The sequence below is a fragment of the Cyprinodon variegatus genome, unplaced genomic scaffold (assembly GCF_000732505.1).
Source record: "Cyprinodon variegatus isolate N-32 unplaced genomic scaffold, C_variegatus-1.0 Scaffold1280, whole genome shotgun sequence".
Taxonomy (NCBI): domain Eukaryota; kingdom Metazoa; phylum Chordata; class Actinopteri; order Cyprinodontiformes; family Cyprinodontidae; genus Cyprinodon; species Cyprinodon variegatus.
The window spans coordinates 147966-172897 of record NW_015151733.1 but is presented as its reverse complement, the minus strand read 5'-3'; the positions used below and the strand labels follow the sequence as shown (position 1 = coordinate 172897).

Sequence of the window (24932 nt, the reverse complement as noted above, 5' to 3'; positions counted from 1 at the left end):
GTTTAAGTGCGCCTTATAGTCGTGAAAATACGGTACATCAGCTCAAATAGTCAAAAGAGAAAAAGGTGCCAAAGGAAGAAAAAGGTGCATTGGATATAGACAGTATATACAGTGTATCCACATATGACAGCTCTTTTTAAATATATAGCAGCACTATTACACAGGGTTATTGCTCACGGTGTTTACATGGGTATTTATATAGATGGATATTTATATAAAATATATATATAAAATAGAGAAAGTAGGAAAGGAGAGGGCTCACCAAAGGCTTTGCATTTCACCTTGATTGTATGTCTGGCATATATAGCACAGTTAACAATTACATTGATTCAGTTCAACTTAACAAATCATCCTGAAACTCAGATTTTTGTGCCCGTCCTCCTTGTTAATAATTGAGCTAGCAATGTACAGACAAACCTACATTAACTCGATGACTTTGGATGCCCCGAACGTTGGCTATGCAGACATTAGTTGTAATTTGCTTGCTTAAAAAAAACATTTTCATATTTACCGTAACCTGGTTTATATATAACAGTGGCTTTATCAAAAATAAAAGGAATCTCTTACTATATACGTCTCTGTACTATTTAAAGAATATGCACTATGCCTTTTGAGTGATTTCTGAGCATTTACTTGTAGTATAAATTACCTATCACCATTATTTTTTTTATGTCCTCTTGTCTTACTCATACAGTACACCACCATTTCTATGTTGAGCATTTCAGATCAGTTGCCATGAGTTTGAGGCTTTAGCAAAGCAGAGGCTACAGTTTGTACCCTTGTTTCACTTTTGCCTCTAAGAATTTACAGTGCCGCTTCAATAGTTTTGATCCTGTGGGATCTTATGAGATTGAAAGGAAAAAGCCATTGCTCTTTTTAAAAAATAAAAATGTGTCCTCCTTGCACTGGGATGGATCAGTTTGAATGGAGGTTTGTTTTGGGCATCAATGATTTGTTTTAATCATGTTTTGTTGCACTTTTCTGCTGGAATACCTCAGACTGTGTCTTTGCTCAATTTTGACCTGCTCTATATGGAAAGGAATTTACTCAAAATCCTGAAAGTTTATGTGTTTATGTATGCACATCCCAGCAGGCAATGTCTCTGAAGGCACAAGACATTTCTTTCTCAGACACTACCCACACTGCAGCACCAAGCGTTTTCACACAAACATCAACCAGAAGTTAACGCACAGCTCATTAGGGGTCCCAGAAGATTTCTGAGAATGGATATTTATGAGGCTGAACACGTGTATGATTGTGAGAGAGAGGAAGAATTTGATAAGTGAGGAAAAGAAGTTTGTCTATTGTAAGCCTAAATTATTTATCACTAGACATCACCGTGGAGACAGAAACAGGATATTCAAGATGGATTTTTTTTGGATACTCAGAAACGACTGGCATTTAGTTCAACATGGACACGAATGGCAACTCCAGGTAAGCTGAAAATCAGAACAATCAGAAGTGCGTTTCAGTTCTGTGTTTGACCACAGGTGGCAGTATCATTCGAAAACTCCACGATGCCTCTTTAAGTGGATTCTTGGATGACTACTCTATATTTTGCTTGTGAAATAGAAGTACTCTTACTTTAGTAACATTTTTGGGTAATCTACTGTTACGACCTGGCTCGACTGGTCACAACAAAATCTGGGGGGACACGGAAACAGGCAGTGCTTTAAGCCTGTAAAAGGCATTTATTTAGCAGAATCAAAGAATAAACTAGGTGTCGGCATCAGACGGCAGCTCGGATGGGGCGATCACGCCTGGTCCCTCCACACCAGGAAGTCTGGACCCCAACCTGGTCTGGACTGGACTGGATGGCTGTCTGCGGCGTGCTTGCTTCGACCATGAGACGCGCCTCTCAAGCAGGGAACACCAACACTCCTAAATGGAACGGCGCTCCTTAAATACCAACCAGGTGGCCGCATAATGGAAGCGCCTCCCACTTAGAGGACCTTAATTGATAGTGTTAGTTTAGGCAGTTTACACATACTGTATGCTCACCCGACCGCACAGCAGGGCCGTCACATCTACCCACCGATGACTTTATATAAAAACTAAATTTTTCATTAGATAAAAAAGAAACAGTTTGTCTATTAGGGCTGCTAAAATTGTTAAAGTTATTCTAAATATTTATATTTTGTTTATATGTCCTTTGCTACACGAAAAGACAGGAGCAAAAGAAGAAGGAATAATGTACTTTTTTAATCAGCAAAAAATATTTTAAAATATCAAGTATCAAATTTGTGCTTACGTTTAAAGTTCTGTCTTTAGTGTTGAGCAACATGTGTGTAAGATTAAAATGCCTCTTCAACATCCCCTCTAGTTCTGTTATATCTTCCTCTCTATGGAACTGAAGTTGGTAATTTGGCTCTGGCACTTTAAAAGTATAGTGTCTTTATTATTAGATTTGTGACATTTAAAAACTGCCTCAAACTTAAATCTGTCAGGGGTATCAATAATTGGAGGCATAATCATCCATGAGTCTAATAAAAATGACATCAGCCTGTTGTCAGGCTGATTAGCCAGAGACACAAACAGCTAAAAAGCTACAACCTGGTGAAAATAAAAACTTTGCCTTAGATTAAACTACTGTCAAACATACGTGTCAATAACCTATCATCACTACTATATAATTTATTTTCCCCAAGGGATTAATCATTTGAAGGTACTGTTTACAATATTCCGACTTAAAAAAAAACAAAACTTTGGAGTAAAACTGTATTGATTGATTTACACAACTATTTTGTCAGATTTGTCCACCTACATCCCATTTCCTATTCACTGTAAGCTGGCATGCAGTCTACGGTTAAACATACTTTCCACTTTAGCTTGTTAGCTGGCAAACTATTCTTTTAACAATGCATTGTATTTAGATCAGAAACGTATTGTATTTACATCAGCTTTAGTTTCCATGCAATTGAATTTTTTTTTATCATATACAAAAACAGGCTGTAAAGGAATTACGTCTATGGAAAACTATCTTTAGCTAATTAGATATATCACACTATGAATATAATAATTAATCTTCTAAATGGGTGTTTTAACAGCAGCAGGCAATTTTCTTTTGTATTTAAACAACATTGTTAAATGTTCCGATGCATCCCGGTAGCATCCATGAAGAAAATCCCAAAACTTTTAGTAAGTCATATGGATGCGTTCTACTCAACTTTTCTAAACATTTAGAACTGAGAATAAACTTCATGTAAGTATAAAATATGAACTTTGCCTTTGTCTCTTAGGACAACGTTTTAATGAACACATGCAGACACACAACCGTAATCAAAAAACCAGCACATTTTGTCATCTAATGGTCAAAATGTGTTAGATTTATTTGTACATTTAAAACAATGCTTAAGTTTTGGGGTTGTACTTCTTTTAAACAAAGATATCTAACAAAACTAGATTAAGCAGCTAAGACCTAAGTAAAAATAAAATGATAAAAGAAAGATTGGAGCATCTCCACTTAAAAATCAATGCTCCATCCTACTTCTTAACAGACACAACAGGCTGGTCCAGAGTTCAGCCCTCACGGTTGGAAGGATTAAAATGTGTGGTCACAATCAATCACATCAGCAAATGGATGAGTCATTTCCGACAACTGGCTACAGCTTCAGGGAGCTCCAGCCTTCCATCCGCTCCAAAATCTGCACCATTAAGATTTCACAAAAAAAATCCAACATAAAGAAGTTCAGCTGTGGTCAATTCTACATTCAAGCTGTGTTCCAGAACAACTGTATAACTTAATAGGTTCTGGTCTTATTCTTATGTGAAGCTCTCCTCTGTTTTCATGTTTGTTGATGTTTTATGTCCCACCGGACCCTGCAGTATAGCAGTAAAAAATATGAGATTTTTTTTTTTTTTTTTTACTTGCTCTCCTGCAAAATGAGGCAGATTATTGTCCTAATTTTCCCTCATTGCTTTTCACACTATGAAAGAAAACTTCGCTGAAACCTTTTCACTTGAAAGCATTTGCTTTCTAAACTGATGTATATGTCTGTCACATAATGTGCGTCATTACCACAAGGTCAGTTTTCACATTACATGATCACTTGTTTGTGTTTAAACTCCAACTTGCCAAAGGGCTGCAGATTGTGACGACACGGCTGGATTTGTGTGAATTAATGTGGAGTGGCACAAAATCCTCCGCTCTGGTTTGTTAGCCTGCTCAATAGTGACAAGCGTGCTGCATAGAAAGGGCTTTTGCCTAGTGGGGTACTAAAAAAGAGAGCAGGAGGTCAGTGAATAACATGCTGCATTTAAAGGTTCATAACTGTGTCAGTATTTTTTTTCTCACTTTCCTCAGCTGCATCACAGTACAGCGCTTTAAAAAAAGTGTGTTCTCCCCCTGGAAAATTTGAAACATTATTCAGTGTTTTTTGCAAATTAAAGCCAGAAATGTGTGGCATAGATTTGTGTTTGTTTATCCCCCCTTTATCCCCCTTAAGACAAAATTTCTGAATTTACATATTTGGCAAATAGCATTTGCAGTACAGAATCTCTAAAAGACTGACATTTTTTTCCCTTTTTTATTTTAAAATGTACCAGATGGGATATTCCCAATTTTCAAGTGATGAGCAGAACAGTATTCTGTGAAACATCCAAAGCATGGGATATAGTTTATAACCCAAGCTAGCTTTAAGCGTCTGTTGCTTCATCCCTCCACTGTCTGCTACAGCTTCACTGCATGTTCACTAAAATTCTCTAACAAACCTCCAAACACTTTAGAAACCAGTTGGATTTATCTTGAGATTAATTTGCACACTGGTCCTACTTATAAGGTAACCTTTAAAAGCATATTTTTATCCTGGATTTCTATGGAAGGGATTAGAATACACTAGGGAATGAATATAAATGCATGAGAACCTTGCATAGAAAAAAAAAGTGATCCTTTTCATATTACTTCAAACTTTGTGCTACTGCTAAGCTATCAGAATATACAATTGATTAAGCTGGATTTCAATTTTGGTTCTAAAAGTATAAAATGGGGAAAAGTTTAAAGGATATGTATTCATTTATAACAGACTGTAGGTTTATAAAGCAGTTAAGATTCTAAAACTATAATATCAAAAGGATTGACTTGTTTATTGTTGTATATATATATATATATATATATATATATATATATATATATATATATATATATATATATATATATATATATATATAGTATTGTTACTGTGCAAAATCTGATTAAATGATTTGCAAAACAGGAGCAACATAAATAGCAAGATTAGAATAACATTCGAGATCAATGTCTTTCAACTCAATGATCTGGAATTTAAAGTTTTATCATCCTCATCCCAGTATCAACAGGCGCTCACAAGATTAAACAAGAACATCAATTTCAAGCAAAAATGATTTTTCTCACTTTCCAAAACAGAAGCCCTTCAGCAGATTTCTTCATGTCCTTTAAAATATTGGACCTTTCAAAAATGTTTCAGGAAACTGTGATACGGCTGTATTGGCAGAAGCAATGTTCCACCTCATTTTCCCCTTAGAGAAGAATTTGTTCAAATTATTAGAGAGCTTGAAAACACAGCACATATAGCTCAGTGAAGAATACAGGTTTTCTTTCTGATTTTTGCAGGGGGATAAAAACATTCCTAAGCCCAGGGATGAGTGACACTTCAAAACCTTACATATATCCCTTTTGCCATTATTCTCTTCTGCTAAGGCATTTCACAAGGTTATATTCTCATTGCACAATCTCTCCAGATCATCCAGCCTTTGCTGTTATTCGAGCTCTCCTTTCCTTGGCTCATTCCTGCTCCCTATGGGTGGTGACAAGATAAATATGTGTCCTCATTCAGCCAACAGCCAGAGGCTAAAAGAAACGGGTATTTGTTTTTTGACATTTTTATAATCCAGGGAAGCAGGAAGTAATGGATTACTATAAAAGATTCCAAGAAACTCTGATCAGCTTAAACATAGACTGAATGATAAAATTATTTAGTTATATTGATTTAAGTGGGTACCAAACATTGTGGCAAAAATAGATTTTACTTACTGGGGAATTTTCTATTTAAAACAAAAAAGATGTGTATTGAAACTAAAGGTTTGATTTTTCTATCATACCTTTGCCCAAGTGTGCAGAATTGAAGCTGAATTAAGCTTTTTAAAATCTGCAACTGGGATCCCACAGTTCATTAAGCACCTTCTTGTTGGTTAAATTAATAAAAAGAAAAGCAAATCAAATTTAATTTTGATTTCATGTCTATAATTCAATAAGGAAAACTATCAAAATGTTAGTTTGTTTTTTAATATTCAAGGCCTTGGGATCCAGAACAGACAAACAGATGCCCATCCAACAAAAAAGTCTGAGTCATACTGTAGTCATTTACTCATGGTTGCACAAAAAGTTCGCTTTTAAAAAAACTTTCACATAAACTATAACTTTTAACATTGTTTTTCTCCCTATAGCTTAGTGTTGGTTTCTATAATTGTATACAAAACTGAAACGAGTGCCAGAAAAAAGAAAATGACCAAAGCAGAAACAGTCTAAACACAATTCACTGATCCACAGCCTTTGCTTCTGTATAACAAAGCGACCATTGTAGCAAATAAAATGTTAACAGGGTGAAAGTAAAGAAAAAAAGAGCAATAGCTGTGCAGCCAAAGCTCACACAAGGACATGATAAAAAGTACAACACAAACAGGCTGCAGCTAAAAGGCTTTGCTCTAATTTCAAAGGCAATCTGGGGGAGAACAACAGAAAGCAGCCGTATATTATTGCGCATGATGAGGGAATACCAGAAAAAGATGGTTTGTTCTGGGTCAGCTCATGTGGAGCCTGAGTAATCCCAAAGCTGATTATATCTGAACTGGAGGATTCCAACTGACTGTTCATATTTCCTTACAGTTTTGTGATTCTGTCACATCAGTCTGAAAATTAGTCACCTGCCTTTGGAATGCTTTACCTTTCTGCATAATTCATCCAATCTTTATCTAAAAATATGGAAAGGGAAGAAGACGAACTGCTGTTTGTGAATTTTGGCCGATCTGCGTAATAACCACTGCAACTAAAATCAAGCAAAGGCTAAAGCAAAGCCTGGGATTATTTATTTCCTACCTCAGCAATGTGTGTGCTATGATATTTGAGAGACAAATCAACAAAGCAACATCTTGAAGCCTGCTGCAGAGTTTTTTTTTCATTATCCCCACAAATATCTGGACCTACTGGAACTAGTAAAGGTCAAAATGCTTTTTATTTTGAATATAAAACTAATACAAATCAATTTAGTAGCAACTGCGTTGTTTTAAAGGAGGATTATCGATATAGAAAAAATCTAAACATTTTAATCAGTCATCCTTAATGTCCACACTTGATATTGTTTTAATGTTATTTATTTTTATTTTTTTTTTTTCATTTTAAGGGAGGACATATTTTAATTTTACTGTCGATTAAGTGAAAATTGAAATGTCTCTAGGAACTTGTAGTAATGTATGTTGCTGCACTACTAAATCAAATCCCAGAATTATAGTTGGGAAGAAAAAAAATCAAAGACATAAACATTACTTAATTTTATAAAAACATGGAAAAGGAGACAACCAGAATCTAAACTCTCCATGAACCACAATTGTTTTAAGAGACATTAAATTAAAGTTAGCTTTGACTGACAGAAAAAACGTCTGGACAGTTTTATAAAAAAAGGATCTTTCAATGACAATTTATTTGACTAAAAAAAGAGTAATTTAATTTTGGATGATTATTTTAATCAGAAGAACAGCTCATAAAAAGGGTGATATAATCAAATGTCAGTCTACCTCCAGTTGAATTTCAAATTACTGTTGGAATGTGAGAATTGGTTCAGATTTACTCAATCAAGGTTAGAAAAAAATGACTCCAACGTACTCATGTTGACAAGCATCAAATCAATTTCGAGGATCCAATTTATATCATATAGGATCCATATATGCTTATTTAATGAGAGATGGCAGGGAATATTTCCTACTGCTTTTTTATGTGTTTCTGTCTAAGAAGAAAAGGAAATATTTTAACTGGACTCAACAAAAGAGAAAATCAATTCAAATCTTCACCTAATATTTACTTTAATATCATGTAATACATTTTATTATATCCACATTAAGTAATTAAAAAAAACATAAAAAAAGTGTTTCCTCATTGTTAAATAACTCTGGGTCAAAGCAACTAAGTGTCAAAAATTAAGCAGCTGATTAAAAAGAGCTTTTAAACCCTTTCTTGCTTAAAATTCTGGTAATCTGCACCATGTTCTTTGTTCTCACATAAATCCATATGTTTTAGTCTCTGGCCTATGGCATTAGGATTCAGGAGAAAAAAATCTGAGGCAATCTCAGGAGATATTCAGGCTGAAAATATATGATTTCAGTTTTATATCACTTTTTTTTTAAGGCTAAGTGGTGAAAAACAGAGATTTTGATCCTGCAAACTGTTATTTGGTCAGAGATTCATTATTTATACTGGTTCAACATCCTTCCTTTAAAAACAAAACTGATAAACTTTTATTTGTTTATTAGTTCAAGACAAAGGGAATATCTTTTTTCACTAAACAAGATACAGAACAAAGAGTAGTTTAAGCTTGAAAACAAAACTGTCAACAAACTCATTCAGAATTCCACATCCATGGGTGACTGCTTACATTTTGCAGAAGTCCTCAAACTTAACAAGACTGTTATCAATGCAAACTCCTCTCAGAAGTCAGATGCTGGAGATGGAAAATGATGTCACAGCATCATGAAGGTTTATTCTAGTCACTAGTCTGAATAAATCACTTAATACAAGCCATGAAAATATAGTTTTAGCATTCTGTCCAAAAAGGTCATACTAACAAACATTTCAAAGAAGACACACATCATGTTTTGGTTCAGCTTTTACTGATTAAGTGATATCCTTTCGGTTTACACTGTGCTTAAAATGTAAAGTCATATTAACAGGACAAATAAGAGAAAGTGAAAGGTTTTCATCTTTTGTGCAAGTTTAGTTCACCATGTAGAGTAGCATGCTCCTGCTAAATAGTAGAATAAATCCCATCTTTAACTACTGTAGTTACCTTATCAAATATACAGTATGATAATAAAAACAAATAATCTTTTAAAAATAAAGTGTTTTATCTTTACAAATAGGCCAGGCTTTAACATATGCTTTAAACGGTTCAATAACAGCATCTAATTGTTTAATTTCTAGGAGGGAATTTTACGACCATGTAATGAATATTAAAGCATCATTTTAGCCTTGTTTTATTTGTTATATGCCACCTGCTATGAGACAATAAATGAAAATTAGCTGCCTTGTTAACTCTTGTATACTAACATCTGTAACCTTTACCAATGTCCATGAATCTCCCTTTAAAACAATTAAAACAGGACACAAATTCACAGCATAATAGCTTCATTTTTATTTTTAAATGAGGGTTAAATTGGATAAACGTATGTGCTAACCTAATGCGATGTAGGGAAGGGTGCTGTGGGTTATTTTACTATAGATTTATATTTTTCTCTGAGGTGATTCTGTCCATGTTACAGAGGTATTCTTTGCTCCAAAGAGTAAAGGAGGTCAGACGAGAAGAGCTTTGCCACTTTTACAGCCAAGTTAAATTTAATATAAAAAGATTTATTAGTAAACTTACTATCTACTGTATATGCAGCAAAAAGAATATCAAGTAGGATCATTTTGCAGCAAGACAGCTAAGAAAATTGTCTTTGGCTTAATAAGAACCTTCTAAAAGTTTTATATTAAAGGAAAAAAAACAGACTTCACAGCAAAAACAAAGGCAAATGTAAAAATGCTCAGCCAACAGAGCAAAACATGGAGGATATAAAAGGCTTGATAAGTTATAAGCAAAAGCCTATCTGAACTAGCAGTTTTACAGTCCATAACAAGCCGTTTTATTTGTAGAAATGTAGTATTTTGGTAAACTAGGGTTTTATTCAATACATGTTGCCTCACATTCCAAATATTTTGGGGATTTTTTTTAAACGTGTGACTTTTTCTGGCTATGAACAACTAGAACCCTTTCCTAACGTGTGGACATGAGTTCAGATGCCTGTATTTACTTGTTAATATTGTTAGTGCAGCACTGATATCAATTCTTATTAAGAGGATTTTAAAGGCAGTTATCAATAGGCTAGCAAATGAGCACTTTTTTCTAACATGATTTGAATGCCAGCTACGTTTTAATTCCATAAAACAATCTCCGTTTGTGCATAGATTTTCTTTTTTTTTTTATAAAAAATAAAGTTATCTAGCTATTACCTAGTGGAATCAAATGTTTTCATTTTTGGAAAACAACTGGGATAAATAACAACTTTAGTAGTCTGTAATTATATGATTATATATTAGAAGAGGGGAAATTTTATTAAAAAAAAATTAATAAGTAATAATAATAATAGAACTTAATTGATCTCACACTGGAGAAATTTACTTTTGCATTTAACCCATCCCCTTGGGAAGTTGTGGGCTGCCATTAAGCGGCGGCTGGGGAGCAGTGTGGGGTTAAGGGTCTTTGCTTAGGGACTCAGAGTGGCAGTCTGTGGGAGTGAACCCAGAACCTCTGGATTCCAAGCACGATGCCCTAACCACTACACCACCACTCCCCATTTTGTTTTGTTTTTTCATTTTTTATAATAAGTGATCCCTCAGTCTGATACTGTATCTCTGACCCTACATTCAACCTCAAGATCTGTTATCATCTAACCAGAGCACATAGAACAACAGGCTGATGCTCTTTGGTTTACTCCCTCTTTCAGACTTTCTGCCTCTGTGAGCTTTCATGTTCTGACTTCTACAGTTTGTCAGTCATGGACTAAAGCAGTTGTGCTCTTGGCATTTGCACTTCAATAACGACAGGTGTATTGTATATCCTACAGAGTTGGATACATATCAACTGCTATATGTGACTCAGTGTACAAAGAACAATATTTCAAAAGGAAAGGTACAGAGTGTAAAAAACTGGTTCCCTGGAAGCCTTGTGTAATAGCATCTTTACTTTACAAAGAAAATGCAATCAAATTAGACAAGTAAATACAGCATTGAATATAGAAATGATAATCATAGTCATGTTGTTTATTATTGACCTGAAACATGATTAAAAAAGCAATAAAACATTAGTAGAGTAGTTTACACCTAACTATATTTAAAACAATAGTTGGTATTTTTTGCATCATGCGGAGAGTATTCACAGAAAATGAATAAAAATGTACCAGAATAATCTCCTTTCCCCACTGATAATTCAATTGAAACTGTTCAACACCAACACAAAGACTACTTTGTGTTTGAACAAGTAAAGGCATCAGGCATACTCACTGAGATGATGGCGGCTAGAGTCTCTGTAGCCCCTGTGCTCAGTGTGATGTAGGGGAGTAAATTCTCTGCTAAGCCTGCTTCCCGTAGGATCCCATTAGTGTAGTACCAGATCTGCAAGAAAAACAAATGGACATTTGCTCATTTTATTTATTAATCAATAAAACTGTTTAATTTTTGAGAATTATCGGGGTTTGTTTAAAAAATGTTTTGTATTTGGAGCTGAGAGAATTATTCTCTGTTATGATTTTTTATCAGCCTGGAACTAAGTAAGAGGAAGAAGAAATCTGCATAAAAACAGGACTGACAATGTGATTAGACCTTGAAAAGACAGATTATTCAGATGGAGCCCTTGTCATCAAAACATCCCATAACTCGATTAACTCTGGGATTCATGTGGTTGGAAACTCAAGTAGATGTCTAAATAGCCTTAAGCTCAAAGAATGTCGTAAACTAAGGGAGTTTGAATACAAAATATAGTTATGAGAAAAGTTATCTTCCCATTTTCATATTTCTTCTGTTTTTGCTTTATTTGTTGCATTTAAATGTTTCAGACCATCAAGGGAAGTTTCTTCCTTCCGTCATAAAAACACAGTTTTGACCATTGTTTTTATGGATCTAAGCATGACTTTGTTGCTGCCAGACATCTTAATTTTATTCAAAGCAGTTTTAAAAATTATTATTTTCTCTTTATAAATGTAAAAAATGCCAACATCTTTAGCAGCAACAAATGCCATCAAGCAGTAAAAATAACTAGCAAAGCTCTCTTTCTTCGGGTCAGGGGAGAAAGTGATGCTCACTGGGATTTTTCTAGCCAGGTTCTAGGTTTGGAAGATATCAAGCATGGGTGGAGAAATTGGAATCAGCTTCTGTGGTCAATTGCCATTTTTAAGGGTATTACCTTTGTACGTTGGTTTAGATGGCTTTCTATTCCTTAATCACTGAAATAGTCATTTGAGCGGATATTTTGCGTATATTCTGAATATTTTTGTTGGCTATTGGGTTGATTTGAAAGCTGTTATTTGCTTTAATAACAAAGCAAAAAAGGGATAGAAAAATTATGCATCAAATGATTTAGGCAAGGGGACAGTATTGAAGAGCACATTAAGTAGCAGAATCGATCTAAATGACACTCCTAACTGCATATATATTAGGTCATCTTCATATAGTTGACTATTCAAATAGCCATATTTTACTAAAATTTATTTCTTTTTTCCACTCCTGCTTGTATTCATACAGCCAGCTGTTTCATCTGTTTCATTTTTTACAGTTGCGCTTTGGGAAGAACTAAAATATAGCTTTCAAAAGGGAACAGGGTCATACTGTGCCTCCTTTTATTGCACTACAGATGATTATTTAAGTGCTGGTTTTTGTAATGTTACCAATCTCTAATTTGAGCCACACACAGTGATTAAAAAAGGTAATGACACCGACTGACTTGGTTCATATTTGTTAAGTGTAGCGTAGTGAAGTGTATTTCATTTCCGTTTTTATTTGAAATTCCCTCACAAAGCAGTGGAAAATTGTAAGGTGGAGAGAATATGGTGCATAGTTATCTTCTTTTTAACAATTAAACGGCTTAGCAGAGTGGTACCTGCACTTGATTTGTACTCCTTTTCCTGTGAAATACCCAAAAAATTTAGTGCCTTATTGCCTTTACAAATTTAGTAGTGTCCAATAATTAATATTGAACTCAGCCAACAGGTTAGTTACAGCAAAGCATTATGAAGGAGTTTAATATGGAGTTAGGTTTACAGTATAAAGCAATTCACCCAGCTTTATGCATCTCCTGTATGACTGTTCAATCCATCATCCAAAAAGAAAAAAGAGTTTGGTACACCTGCAATATTACCAAGAGAATATTATTCACCTAAATGACATGTCACAAGAAGAGTAGCTATATAGTCCATGGTAAGGGCGAAGGAAAATCCGCAGCTCTGCTAACGACAATATTAGTCACTCAGCAGTTCAGCCCTTTATGGAAGGTTGTCCAGTAGAAACTCTCAGTTGACAGAAATTTATAATGAATCTCATTTATAATTTCTAAGAAATAGTTTTAAGGGCTAAACAAACATGCAGACTGAAATGCTCCACTTAGATTATTATCCACTGCGAAGCATGGTGGTTGCACTATCATGCTGTGGGACGATTTTTCCTTAGCAAAAATACTTGTAAGAAAGCTGTAAATAGTTGATTGAAGGCTAGATGGAGCAAAATAAACTGAGCTTCTTAACATAATGGGGGCTGATGTTATAGCAAAAGGTTTTTTAACTCATCATATTTGCTATGCAAGGCGGGTTGCTATGCACAGGCAGAGAAAACACACTGCACTTTATTAGGTAGAAAAATAAATCTGACCACTGATCGGCTTGACAGAGTAGCTGTTAGGAAATCTTTCTGAACCTGAACAACCCATCTTTGTCTGCGATAGTGCCGCAGGCAAGTGGGAACTCACCTGTCTGCAAGCGCACTCAGGGTCAGTCTGAGTTGATGACAGAGACCGAAAGGCATGGGGAGCACATGGTAAACATTTTTAATTCGTGGCAAAACTTAAAAATGAGGTTGAGCATGTTTGCAAAGACATTTCAGTCTCTAAGTGATCATAGTTAGCCGAGCCATGTTTCAAAAGACATATAGGCATGACGTAATGTCAAAGCTATTTTTCCTTTTCTTTCCTCTGCACAAATAGGAAGCAATTTAAAATGTTCTTTTTTTGCCAAAATGTTCAAGTAACAGAAAATATAACTCTTCCTGTAAAATTGAACAAGGTGTAAAAGTGAAAACTTTTAGATAAGAACAAAAAAAAATACATGAATTCATATACCACAGCTCCTAGATAAAAGTCTTGAGATTTTCTTAAAATCACAAACTGCAGACTTTGTAGCAGCGCTTTTAGTTGTTTTGTGAGTCAGTGGCAGACAGTTCTTATTGCAGCTTTGCTTACAGACGGTGGCGTAACATTAACTCTCTATGCAACATCAGAAAACCGCTCTCCTGTGGGATGATTATTCTTTTTATGGATGTTGTAGGAGGAAAACAAAGTGTAGTTCTATTGGTTGTGTCAGGACAACTCATACATGTTCGGGAATTTGCAATAAACGTTTATCACTGTTATATTTAAACACCAGACCTTCATCTTTCACAAAGCTTCACTACATCATCGCATTTTTACTGATACATGTCTAGCACTGAAATGAAGCATTAAATGTTTGTTTCCAGTTTGTGGGAGGTGATTTTGATTTACTGTGTTTTTTACAGAGATATGTGCACTTATCTTCAATTCTTTGGGAAATATATTTACCCTGCATTGCACTATATGGATTAACAGCTCAAGCTGTGATCAAAGCGTATATGAAACAACATTAGATTGTCTGGGTTTTGATTTATAATGAACACAAACCTGTAGAGAGTGTTTGATCTTGTTCAAGCAAGAAACTATGCTGAAGTTTACTTTTTCATTAAAAGCCTTACAATTATTTCCTACATACACATTATAATTCTTATTTATTATCAACTGTAGACAAAAAATTGTTTTTTCCTTCTTCATGATGACAGTCTTGATCTAGTTTAAAAAGATTTATATTTTCTTTTTCATGTGGCCTTAATGTGGTCTTTAATATGGAAATTCAAAGAAGATCCATAACCGAAACCTATTTCATCTTTGGCTTTTGTCTTGGGAATAAAGCAGAAAAAAAGGCATGTTTTGAAAGAAATCTCTCATATGGGGTCACAACTGTGACAGCAGATTTCCCAAAGGAAGGTGTGAAAATGCTGTTCGCCGCTACACCTGATCCACCCCCTGATGAGAAGTTTTGATGTTTTTGTCACTTCTAGGACTGAAATTGGTGTGGAAATGTTTGAGCAGCAGTGTAGAAAATCAACTGTCATGGCATTCTTTCTGTCCAGTACAAAATGCCTGCTGAATTTTTAAATTGTTTTTCAGATACTAAAGAATTCTGCCCAAGTAACTTTGCTTTTACAGTGCTGATCACAAAACAAATTTCTTAAACTACTACTAGATGAAAATGTTTAAATATTGTCAAGGAACTTCTGAGGTTTGGGAATCCAAATCTCTTTGACCAACAGAGAAAAATATTCCTGAAAAACGAAACCCATTACAATATTTTATGAATTATATATATACTTTATAACCTAATGTGTTTGCTCACCTTTTCAAATCAACAAATGTAAGTGTTTGATTCCCTTACATGACTACAAATGTGTAAAATCAGAGATGAAATCCTCTTTAAATATTATTTTTAAAATGAATAAATCAGTGTTTTATCATTTTATGATATAGGAACACCTGTGCAATAAGTCTAGCCATAATATTTCTTTGGTGCTAAACATTTCACAGTCAACTTAGATAAAGAGGCTAATAGTGCACTGAGGTCACCAAACATTCTGCAGTGTCACCAGCTACAGATCTCAAAACCTCATGTGACTATCTTCAGATTACTTCAATAACATTGGGTGAAGAGCTTCATCAAATTGGTTTTCATGGCCAAGCAGTTGCATCAAAGCTGTACATTACCAAGTGCAATGCAAAGCATGAGAGGAAATGCTTTTTAAAGCAGAGGAAACATGTTGATTAGACCGATTAATCATGAGTCTCATGGCAATCCAATAAACAAGTGTGGGTTTGGTAGTTGCCAGGAGAACAGCACTTATCATTGTGTGGAGCAAAGACGCAGGGAGGATTACAGCACAGGGATGTTTTCCCGAGGTTGGGCTTTGCCCTTTAATTATAGCGAAAGTAATATTTCTATTTTATATTGTATAACTGCATACTCCCCACCAGCACACATACTGTAGCAGTAAAGACCTAAATTATAATGATCTTGGTGCTGATGACTGCTCATTTCATTCACCTGTCTAACTTTGCCTGGTTTCTCATTACTGCTCATCTGATCCACCTGCTCCTGCTTCTATACAATCTCCTTGGTCCCAGCCGTCTGTGCCAGATTATTCTTGACTCTTTTCTAGCGTTTCTAATAGTGTTCTGATTGCCTGACCTGTTTCTATATTCTGACCTTTGATCCTGCCTGCCCCTGTCTGATCTGTTTGACTGACCTGTCTTCGGACATCTGCCGAAATCTTCTTGTGGACTGAACCTGGATCTGCCTTCTGATTTTGACCTGGATTATCCTACCTTCCTTGATCTTCTTGGATCTGACCTCCTGTCAGTTCTGGAGCCTTCTAGGCTTCAGCGTCTGGAATTCTCGGGCAGCGTCCACTGCATCTTGTCAGCCGACTGGCTGGAACCATCCTCGTTCTCTGGGCACAGACTGCACTGTCAAACAAGGTTAGTGACTCACTCATTTGTAATCATCCTCCTTCAGATTATCATGGTCAATAACCTGTGTTTCTAACCTGTAGAGGTTCCTGTTTTAGACGCCCTAGTTGCTGCTGATACAGCAGATCCACAGCCCTTCATTTTGAATAAGTGCTTTCTAAATTATCCCACTGTCTGTCTCGCCTGAATTCTGGGTCCTCTATTCTGAATCACTACATAAATGCATGAAAGAGTCTGCAGCTTTCATACTAAAAGCTGGCGAAAATTTTTAGTGTAGAGAACGTGTGTAGACATATAAAACCACATGTAAATGTCTTGCTGCATTTGTAACCTTCATACATCCTAAATTAGGTGGAATTGATAATAGGGTGACAATTAGTTTTGTCCCCCATCCCTCCCTAAATACATATGGAAATTAGTATAAACACTGGGAAGGCACCTGCCTGTGTCCAAACAACCATGGCTATCAGGCCATTACAGAGAGAACTTTTCAACACACACCAGAGACATTTATTACAGCCAACAAGCAACTTCTCGAAAGATATCAGCTACTTACTGAATAAATGGGTAAAAAAATTAAAAGCCTGTTGGTTCTATTTTGTTCAACAAAGTTTAGGTGAGTGCTGTCTATGGCTGTTGAATTTAGCTCAGTTATTACCTAATGCTGATCATTGTTATGTTTCTATTCGGAAAAGCATCACAACATTTATATTTTAAAATTAGACTTTTGAGGCTTTTGGGCTTGGCCAAAATGAAATAAATGCACAGTATACCTGGACACCATCCCTCACCTATGGACCCTGTTTGAAATATTTTTCCAATACAGCTTTTATTTGCAATAGTTGCAATTATTATTACAGTAGCTATAAAAAAAATTCTGAGTCAAGCCGATCAATCCCCCACTACATTTGTGAATTTTTACAAATACAAGCATAGCTTTGTATCAAAAATGCAATGAATATTAATAAAAGCAGTTGTGATATTAAAGATATACAGTATACCGATCTTCCTTTATAGCAATATAAGTGCAAATATAGCTTTGAATCCATTAGGAAAACATCCCCTTGATTAAAATTGTAATGTTATATGTATCTACAGTATTTAACCAGATTTTCAGAGAATTGAAAAAATCTAAACATGTGGCTGTGGCAGTCAGGGAAACGGCTCATAAAAAAGGAACATGTCAATCAGCACCTTCTTAAAAAAAACTCCCATTGCACATACGTAGGGCTAGTTAGATCATTATTTTGCACAGAGACGCATAGTTCTTCAGTGTCCCTCTGTGAAGCTGGACAATTTAAATCAGTAAATAATCCACCATTCCACTGGTGATGTCCTCCAGCAGTGTGAAGATATGCATCTTTCTTTCCTTCTTCTTTTTGACTAGTTATTGAGCAAATGTCTTCACTGTCAGACTAATAAAGCCAATCAATCAATCCATCAAGGTTTTAGATGTGGCTGTGGCAAATTAGCCACAGCAGGTCAAAAGTTTGTGTGGATTGTTGGACACTTTCATGCGCCTTCATACTTACAAATCCCAACTTCCATTAAACAGCAGTTCTTTTTGTGCAAAGATGCACTTCATACAGGAGGCCACAAAATTAGGAAGTTTAGTTTAGAAAAACCTGCTTGACCTGGCCAAAACCCAGGTTTAGATCGAACAACTGAGTGAAAACTTAGAACAGAGACTAAATCCTCTATTTCAGTGGAAACATATTTATTAAGGTGAGGTCAACTCCATTTAGATTTATAAATTTTTTTTTACAATTTCAATAAGGGCGGAATCTTGAACAGCAAGGCAGACATACAGTCCTATGTAAGGCGGTTTGCAGTGACACCAACAAAATGACAGATTGCTTTGTTTATGGCTGTTAGTAGACTCACAGTAAAGAATGAGTGCAAAAGAAGGCTGTTGGCAGCTAGATGAAGCAACCGGGATATGTACAGGAGAGAGAGGCCATGTGGTATTAAATGGAAGGACAACACAGGAAGGTAAGACAACTCAATTTACGGCTTATGCTACCTACAGCTAGTTTGCCATAATAGCATTTATATATCTAATAAGTGCACCATAAAATGATGTAATTATTCATATTAGTTATTAAAATTGTGTTTGACTAGTGACAATCAGTGACAAATGGTTCTCTAGAGTTACGTGGCAGTGGGAACCACAAGTGAGCCAGCACTAAAAATAGTAACAGATCCATGTAATGGTTGGTAATCAGAAAGGCACGTCAACTGGTAGTGAATTCCTGTAAGTCGGTACTATAGAAAGGAGGTCCCTGCATCCAACAGCAGTGTCTCATCCCTCAAGTTTTTTCAGCAGGTGGGTTAAAAATCACACAAACATGCTCTTATAAACTGGAAATTCTTTAAGGAGCTCAAGTAATCGAAGCTGCAGAGATTGGTGCAAACCTCAGTGGACTGAGGTGTAGAGCTACTTAACAAAGGGTAATAAAGTATAGTTTGGAGGGATGGACAAACATCTTACTAATCTTTTGAAATAACAAAAAAATTCACTTCACTTAAAATTCAAGAATATCGTAAGCAAAATACTGAAAAAATGACAATCTAAACGTGTGCATCGTCTTACTGCATTAAGGCCACAGAGCTGATAGCAGGCCATGGTGATGATGATTGTGATGAGCTGCCAGCGAACAGCTGGGCTCCTCAGTAGCTCCAACACAGACACAGCGTTCAGGCTGTCCCGAGCTCGAGCCTCCACGTGGACCTCTTCTAGCTCCTGGGACACATCCGTCTTCCCCAAAAACCTCTGAAAAGCTGACACAAAACCACAGCATCATAAATATCGACGGAAGATGAACCAAAAATCAAAGCCATCATGCTAGGATTAAAGTAAATGCAGAATAAGCTCCACAGCAAGCGATAAGCGGATATATTCCCCCAAACTGAGCTGTTTATTAAATCTTTAACATCTGACTGGAATATGATAAAGTTTATATGTGCTTCCTGCAGCTTCATTGGGCTCCAAGCTCATCCTATCAGCAATTTTTAATTGAATATTAAATGTATTTATTCATAAAAGAAATGAGTAAATCTTCTCTTCTTAGATACATGAAGCATGCTATGTTTCAAAAGTGTTTGGATAAAAATAGAATAACTTTGATGTTTTAAAGACAAGTTCACAGTTCCCATTCAGTTTTGAGCTGTTGGTCATAATGCCACACAATTATCTGAAGCCCTGGCCCAATGGAAAAACAGGGTCAGAAATTTGAAACAGACAAAATTTTAAAGTGTAAAAAAAAAAAAAAAAACTGAAAAAAAAAAAGTTTCAATTGTTTAACTTTTTTGTTTTACTTTATGACCCCAACTTCCCCCGTAGTTTTTGCCTCAACTTTCATATAGATGATGTACATTGACCTAGGTCTCCGGTACTTAATGGCTTACCAAGGGGCACGTTACTGTTAGATAAGTTACCTTCAATAAAGGAAATCATAATCCTAAATCCCTGTTTTGCACTCAGTAAGGTTTATATATTTATACAGTATATAAATGTATGTACGGTATTACTGGTGGGCCGTTATAGGCGTTAAAAAGTCTGGCGATGAATTTATTCTCAAAGTTGGGTTGGGAGCTCGGTCTGTACTAATGATGACTTTAACCTTGATATTATAGCATGTCTGCCGATAGATAAGTAAGTAAAGTAAGTAAAACATGCTTGTTCCCTTATATCCAACTGGTGAAACATTCTTCAGGTGGTGCCAAAGTTAACACTTAAAGCTGCGACCTCAAGAACATAATGTTAGCTTAGCATGAACAGACGACCAACATAAACAACCCTCTTTAACACAAAAATAGGATAAAAGGGTGATGCTTTCACCATGTTGACATTACCCAGCAGCCCTTGGGGCTACTCCAGCCTCACAGGACATTACAATGACTGCCTCGGTGACTTATGGAAAAAGAAGAAATAGAGCTTGGACTGACGGACACAAAGCTACTGACTGTAAACAGTTCATCATGACCTATAATGTAGGCCTACAGCTCAGAATTCATGTTTATCTGAATAAAACCTTATTCAACACAAATACATATTATTGATTATTTATTTTCATCATTTGAGAAACCTGCTCAAAAACTTACTTTAACTTAGTATTTAGATAGAACACACATATCATCCTTATTTTATTCTTATCCTCATCTTATTTTATTCTTATATTTTATTTTTACTTACAATCTTATTTTTCTCTTTTCTGTAAGCGGTTGCACTACAAGAAAAGAATTTACAGCCTTTTTTTTTATTTCAGTTTGAAATATAAGAGAAAAAGAAAAAACTTAAGACATCTACATCGGGGATGGATGGTCTTACACCATTGACTTTCAAAGGCAGAAATAAAAAATTTAGGATCCAAATCAAATGTCAAATGACATGAACCAACATGCAATGGGCATTTCTGCAGGGCATGTGTCTTTGTCATTCCTGATGTTTAGTATTTGCAGTTGTTCCATTTTGTGACTGGAATCTCTCCTTTAGGTGACTCTAGCTTAGGGAAGCAGAATAGTAACATGACCAAAACCAATATGTGTAAAGCAACGATTCATTTCCACACTTTATGCTGTTTTTGAAGGTGTTTTTTTTTTTTTTAAACACATAATTCAAATGCTTCTTTAACCACATCCTGTATGTTATTTTTTTTAATTATCAGCTAAATTATTTTCTTTAGTCAGGACCATGTCCTAAATCTTTGGCAAAAGGCACAAGAATCATAATAAATCATGTTGAATTAATATTATGTAGCTATATCAGAGCGTGTATATAAACATAGGAACAAAACCTAATAATTTTAAAAATCTCCAAACAAGAATGTCAAACTCCAGTTTTAAGGGGTTGGTGTCCTGCTACAACCAAATCTGTCCCTGGCTCAATGCATGCAAATCTTAGGGCTGAAAAACCTTGTCAGTATGCAGCTGTCTTGCTAATGAGCCAATTACTTGATTTGGATGTGCTGAAGTAGAGACCCATCTAAAAAGCAGCAGGACTCCAGCCTCTGAGGACTGGAGTTTGACATCTATTTCTTAATGTCACCAAACAAATGCAAACTAGAGAGAAGTGCCAAAGTTACAGGCAAAGTATTGAAATAAGACAGAAAATATTAGAAATAAATATCATTGTCATAATAACAAGACATAGAGCATTTTAGCATAAAAATAATCTGGCCTTTGTCAGGTTCTAAAATAAATTAAACCTACCACCAAAAACACTGTTTAACCCTTTAATACTTAATTAAGTAAACATAAAGCCAAAATGGTGCAATTGTCAATCAAATATTAACAACATTATTTTTGCTTTTGCCTTTTCCTTGTCTGAGGCATATATAACAAATTTTTTTATGCCAATTTGGAAAGATGCCAGCAGGACATTTAGAGAGTGGGGGTTCCGTGAAGTGTCATACTGGATTTCCATTTCAGCTTCAGCTGGTTGTGATGGATCTGGATCAGTGGAAAGAGAAACCAGACTTCAGACTAGAAGACTGTGAGTCCAGTTCTAGATTTCCCCGTGCAAAAGTGTCTTTGCACAGGACGCTGCACTAATAATCTGCATGTAAATATATGAGTGTTGCTGTGTTTATATGTGACTTTTGACATCCATGATAATTTATCTCAAGGTGCAGACTGTATCTGTATAATAACTCCAGATATCAATAAACTAAAGCAAATAGCAAAGGACCAGAATCTCCCCAGAAGTATATGATTAATATGATGCTGCTGAGTTATGTTCCCTTTTATTGTTCTTAAAAGTCTGTTTATTTAGTTGCACCCTTAGTCAAATCAGTTGACATATTGTGTATTTACAAAAAAAAATTATTCTTTAAAGTGTGAAAATAGGTAATATATTTGTGATGTCTTTCAGTTCTGCCTTGTAATGTCTCATTTAACACATCAACACTGATTTTTGGTTTTCCTCTGCTGCATGCAGCCATTAGAAGAATTTAAATGAGGGATTATGTTGCAATCTTAGCTCAATTTAAGAGAAGCTTTTTTTCTACTTTGGCCAGATCCCAAATACATTTAAGTAACTCAAATCAATAGCAGATTCCGTCATATTTTGAGGATGTAGTAGGAGTAATATATCCAGCTATTGTAAAATATGCTATCACACACCTCCCCCAGGTGAGATGAGCTCTAGAAAAAAAACCTATAAATCTAGTATTAGTGGGTCTTAAATCGAGGTCTCCGGTCTAAAGCCTTCTGCAGGCTTTATTGCCAATTGATGCAAAATGATTCTGGAATCTGTGCCCACAGATTTCTGAATAGAATTGGAAATTACTTCTTCCTTCTGGGCACAGAGAAAGGATTATTTGAAAGAGGACTCCTCAGGGGATTTTTAAGTCCATGTTGTTTTTTGCACTGTACCCTTAAATGTAGTTCAAGTACAGCTGATAAAATGGTTATCCTGAACATGACACTAAGACATGTGCAAATCTTATTATTCAAATTATATGATTTACAAACAGGTGGGCAAACAATATCAATCCCACAGCACACCGTTTAAAGTGAGAATCCAGATTTATGAATTATGCATTTAGTTTCCCAGTGGGCCTTGAGGAACCCAGCAGTTATACACCAGCATTATTTGCCAACCAATTTAAATCTTTTTACAGCAGATTTCCTTTAATTGTGACCCAGCAGGTGCTCCTGCAAAGCTCTGCATATCACTATTTTTATGCAGAATTACGGCAGAACATAATAAATATGATTTTAAAGAAAAAATATCTTGAACTGATGAACAGCAGGATTTTTTTTTTCATAATTTACCATATATTTACAAGAAAAAAATTGTTACTTAGAGTTGAGCTCTATCTCAACTACAAGATCAAACCAGATATACACACCTATTTCCTATCTTAGCAGAGCTGACCAGGTGTCTGGCAGCTGTTTTCACTCTTTAGCACTAGAGGAAAGAAGTAGATATACAGGCATCCTTCTCTACCTTTTGATCGTTTTGCCACTAAAAGTAAATCCCTGAGGCTTTTTCAAACACAGGTGGATGGGTATTAAGAACATAACCTGAAAAAGAAGACCTCTGAGAACAGAGGGTGGCCAAAAGCAGAGCGATGGGATGTGACTGTTTGATGGCAGACTGTGTAGACCCTGACCACACAAGATACAGGCTTGCCAACATGAAAGCAGGTTCAGGTTCTCCTGAGGCATACAGCCTAGAATTTGAAAAGTATAAGGACAGAGTGAATGTGTGTTTAGTGAATCATTGAATGCACCAGTGTAAGAATAGAGAAAAAAAAAACATGTGTATTTCTTCTGTTGAAATGAAGTTATGTATGGTTTCCTATTTTTTTCCTAATTAAACTGTGTCATGCTTTTGCTTGAAGCCAATACTATATTCCTAAACAAAAACAACTCAACCATCGCCTTCCAAGGTCATCTAATTAATTCATAAGAACTACCAGCATAAAACCTAATCTTGGTTCAAATCCCTGCATAGTAAGAAGGATGATGACATTTATTTGAGAACCTTAATAAACTACTGAATTAGGCAAAAAAAAAAAAAAAGGAGCACAGCTACCATCTCAATGAGTTAAAGTGTCAAGCAGAGCTCTGAAACAATATCCCATGCTTTGGACATCTCACAAAGAGCTGTTTATTCAGATATTCAGATATGCAGATATGACAAAACCATGTACCTAAACTTGCAAGAAAAACATTAGTAAAGAAGCAGCCAATAGATAAATTTTAACTGTGGACGAGCTGTAGGGATCTTCAGCTAAAGTTGTTTTATCTGCTAACAGGAAAATTGTCAATCATGCACTTGACAATCATGTCTTTGTTGAGGAGAAGCAAACCACTGCTGAAGGACAGCTTGTAAAAAGTACCATTCTTCAGAATTGTGTGCATCATTCAGAGCAAAGCATTTCCATCCATCAATCCATTTTCCGTCACGCTTATCCCAAGCTGGTTCGTGAGGGGTGCTGGTGCATATCTCCAGCTGTCTACAGGCGAGAGACAGAGTACACCCTGGACAGGGTGAGACAAACATAAAGACAAACAGGACAAACAACTATTCACACACATGCTCAAACCACAACAAAGCATTTTCACATGGAAAAATAATGCTGATATCATAAGGGTTTGGGAATTATTCTTTTTTATGTTTTTTTTTATTCAGTAAGGGAAGATGGCAAGTGTGGGGCAAAGGTTCCCTACCAGGATATCACCAGCAGAAATACAGCTGAAACATATAATGAATATGTTATTGTAATATTGCCCTCACCTGCTTATATTAAATATAATATTATATATATATATATATATATATATATATATATATATATATATATATATATATATATATATATATATATATATATATCAGAAAATATG

The 24932-nt window shown here is 35.5% G+C and overlaps 1 protein-coding gene across 1 annotated transcript in view; it reads right to left on the bottom strand.

Annotated features, from left to right (window-relative positions):
• slc2a9 (solute carrier family 2 (facilitated glucose transporter), member 9) overlaps positions 1-24932 on the bottom strand; it is a 92442-nt gene that overhangs the window by 6956 nt on the left and 60554 nt on the right. Inside the window, exons 8-9 of the mRNA XM_015401976.1 lie at positions 19168-19355; positions 11282-11392 (exon numbers count right to left, since the gene is read on the bottom strand). Coding sequence (XP_015257462.1) covers positions 11282-11392; positions 19168-19355 — 299 coding nt within the window. The remainder of the gene's footprint in view (positions 1-11281; positions 11393-19167; positions 19356-24932) is intronic.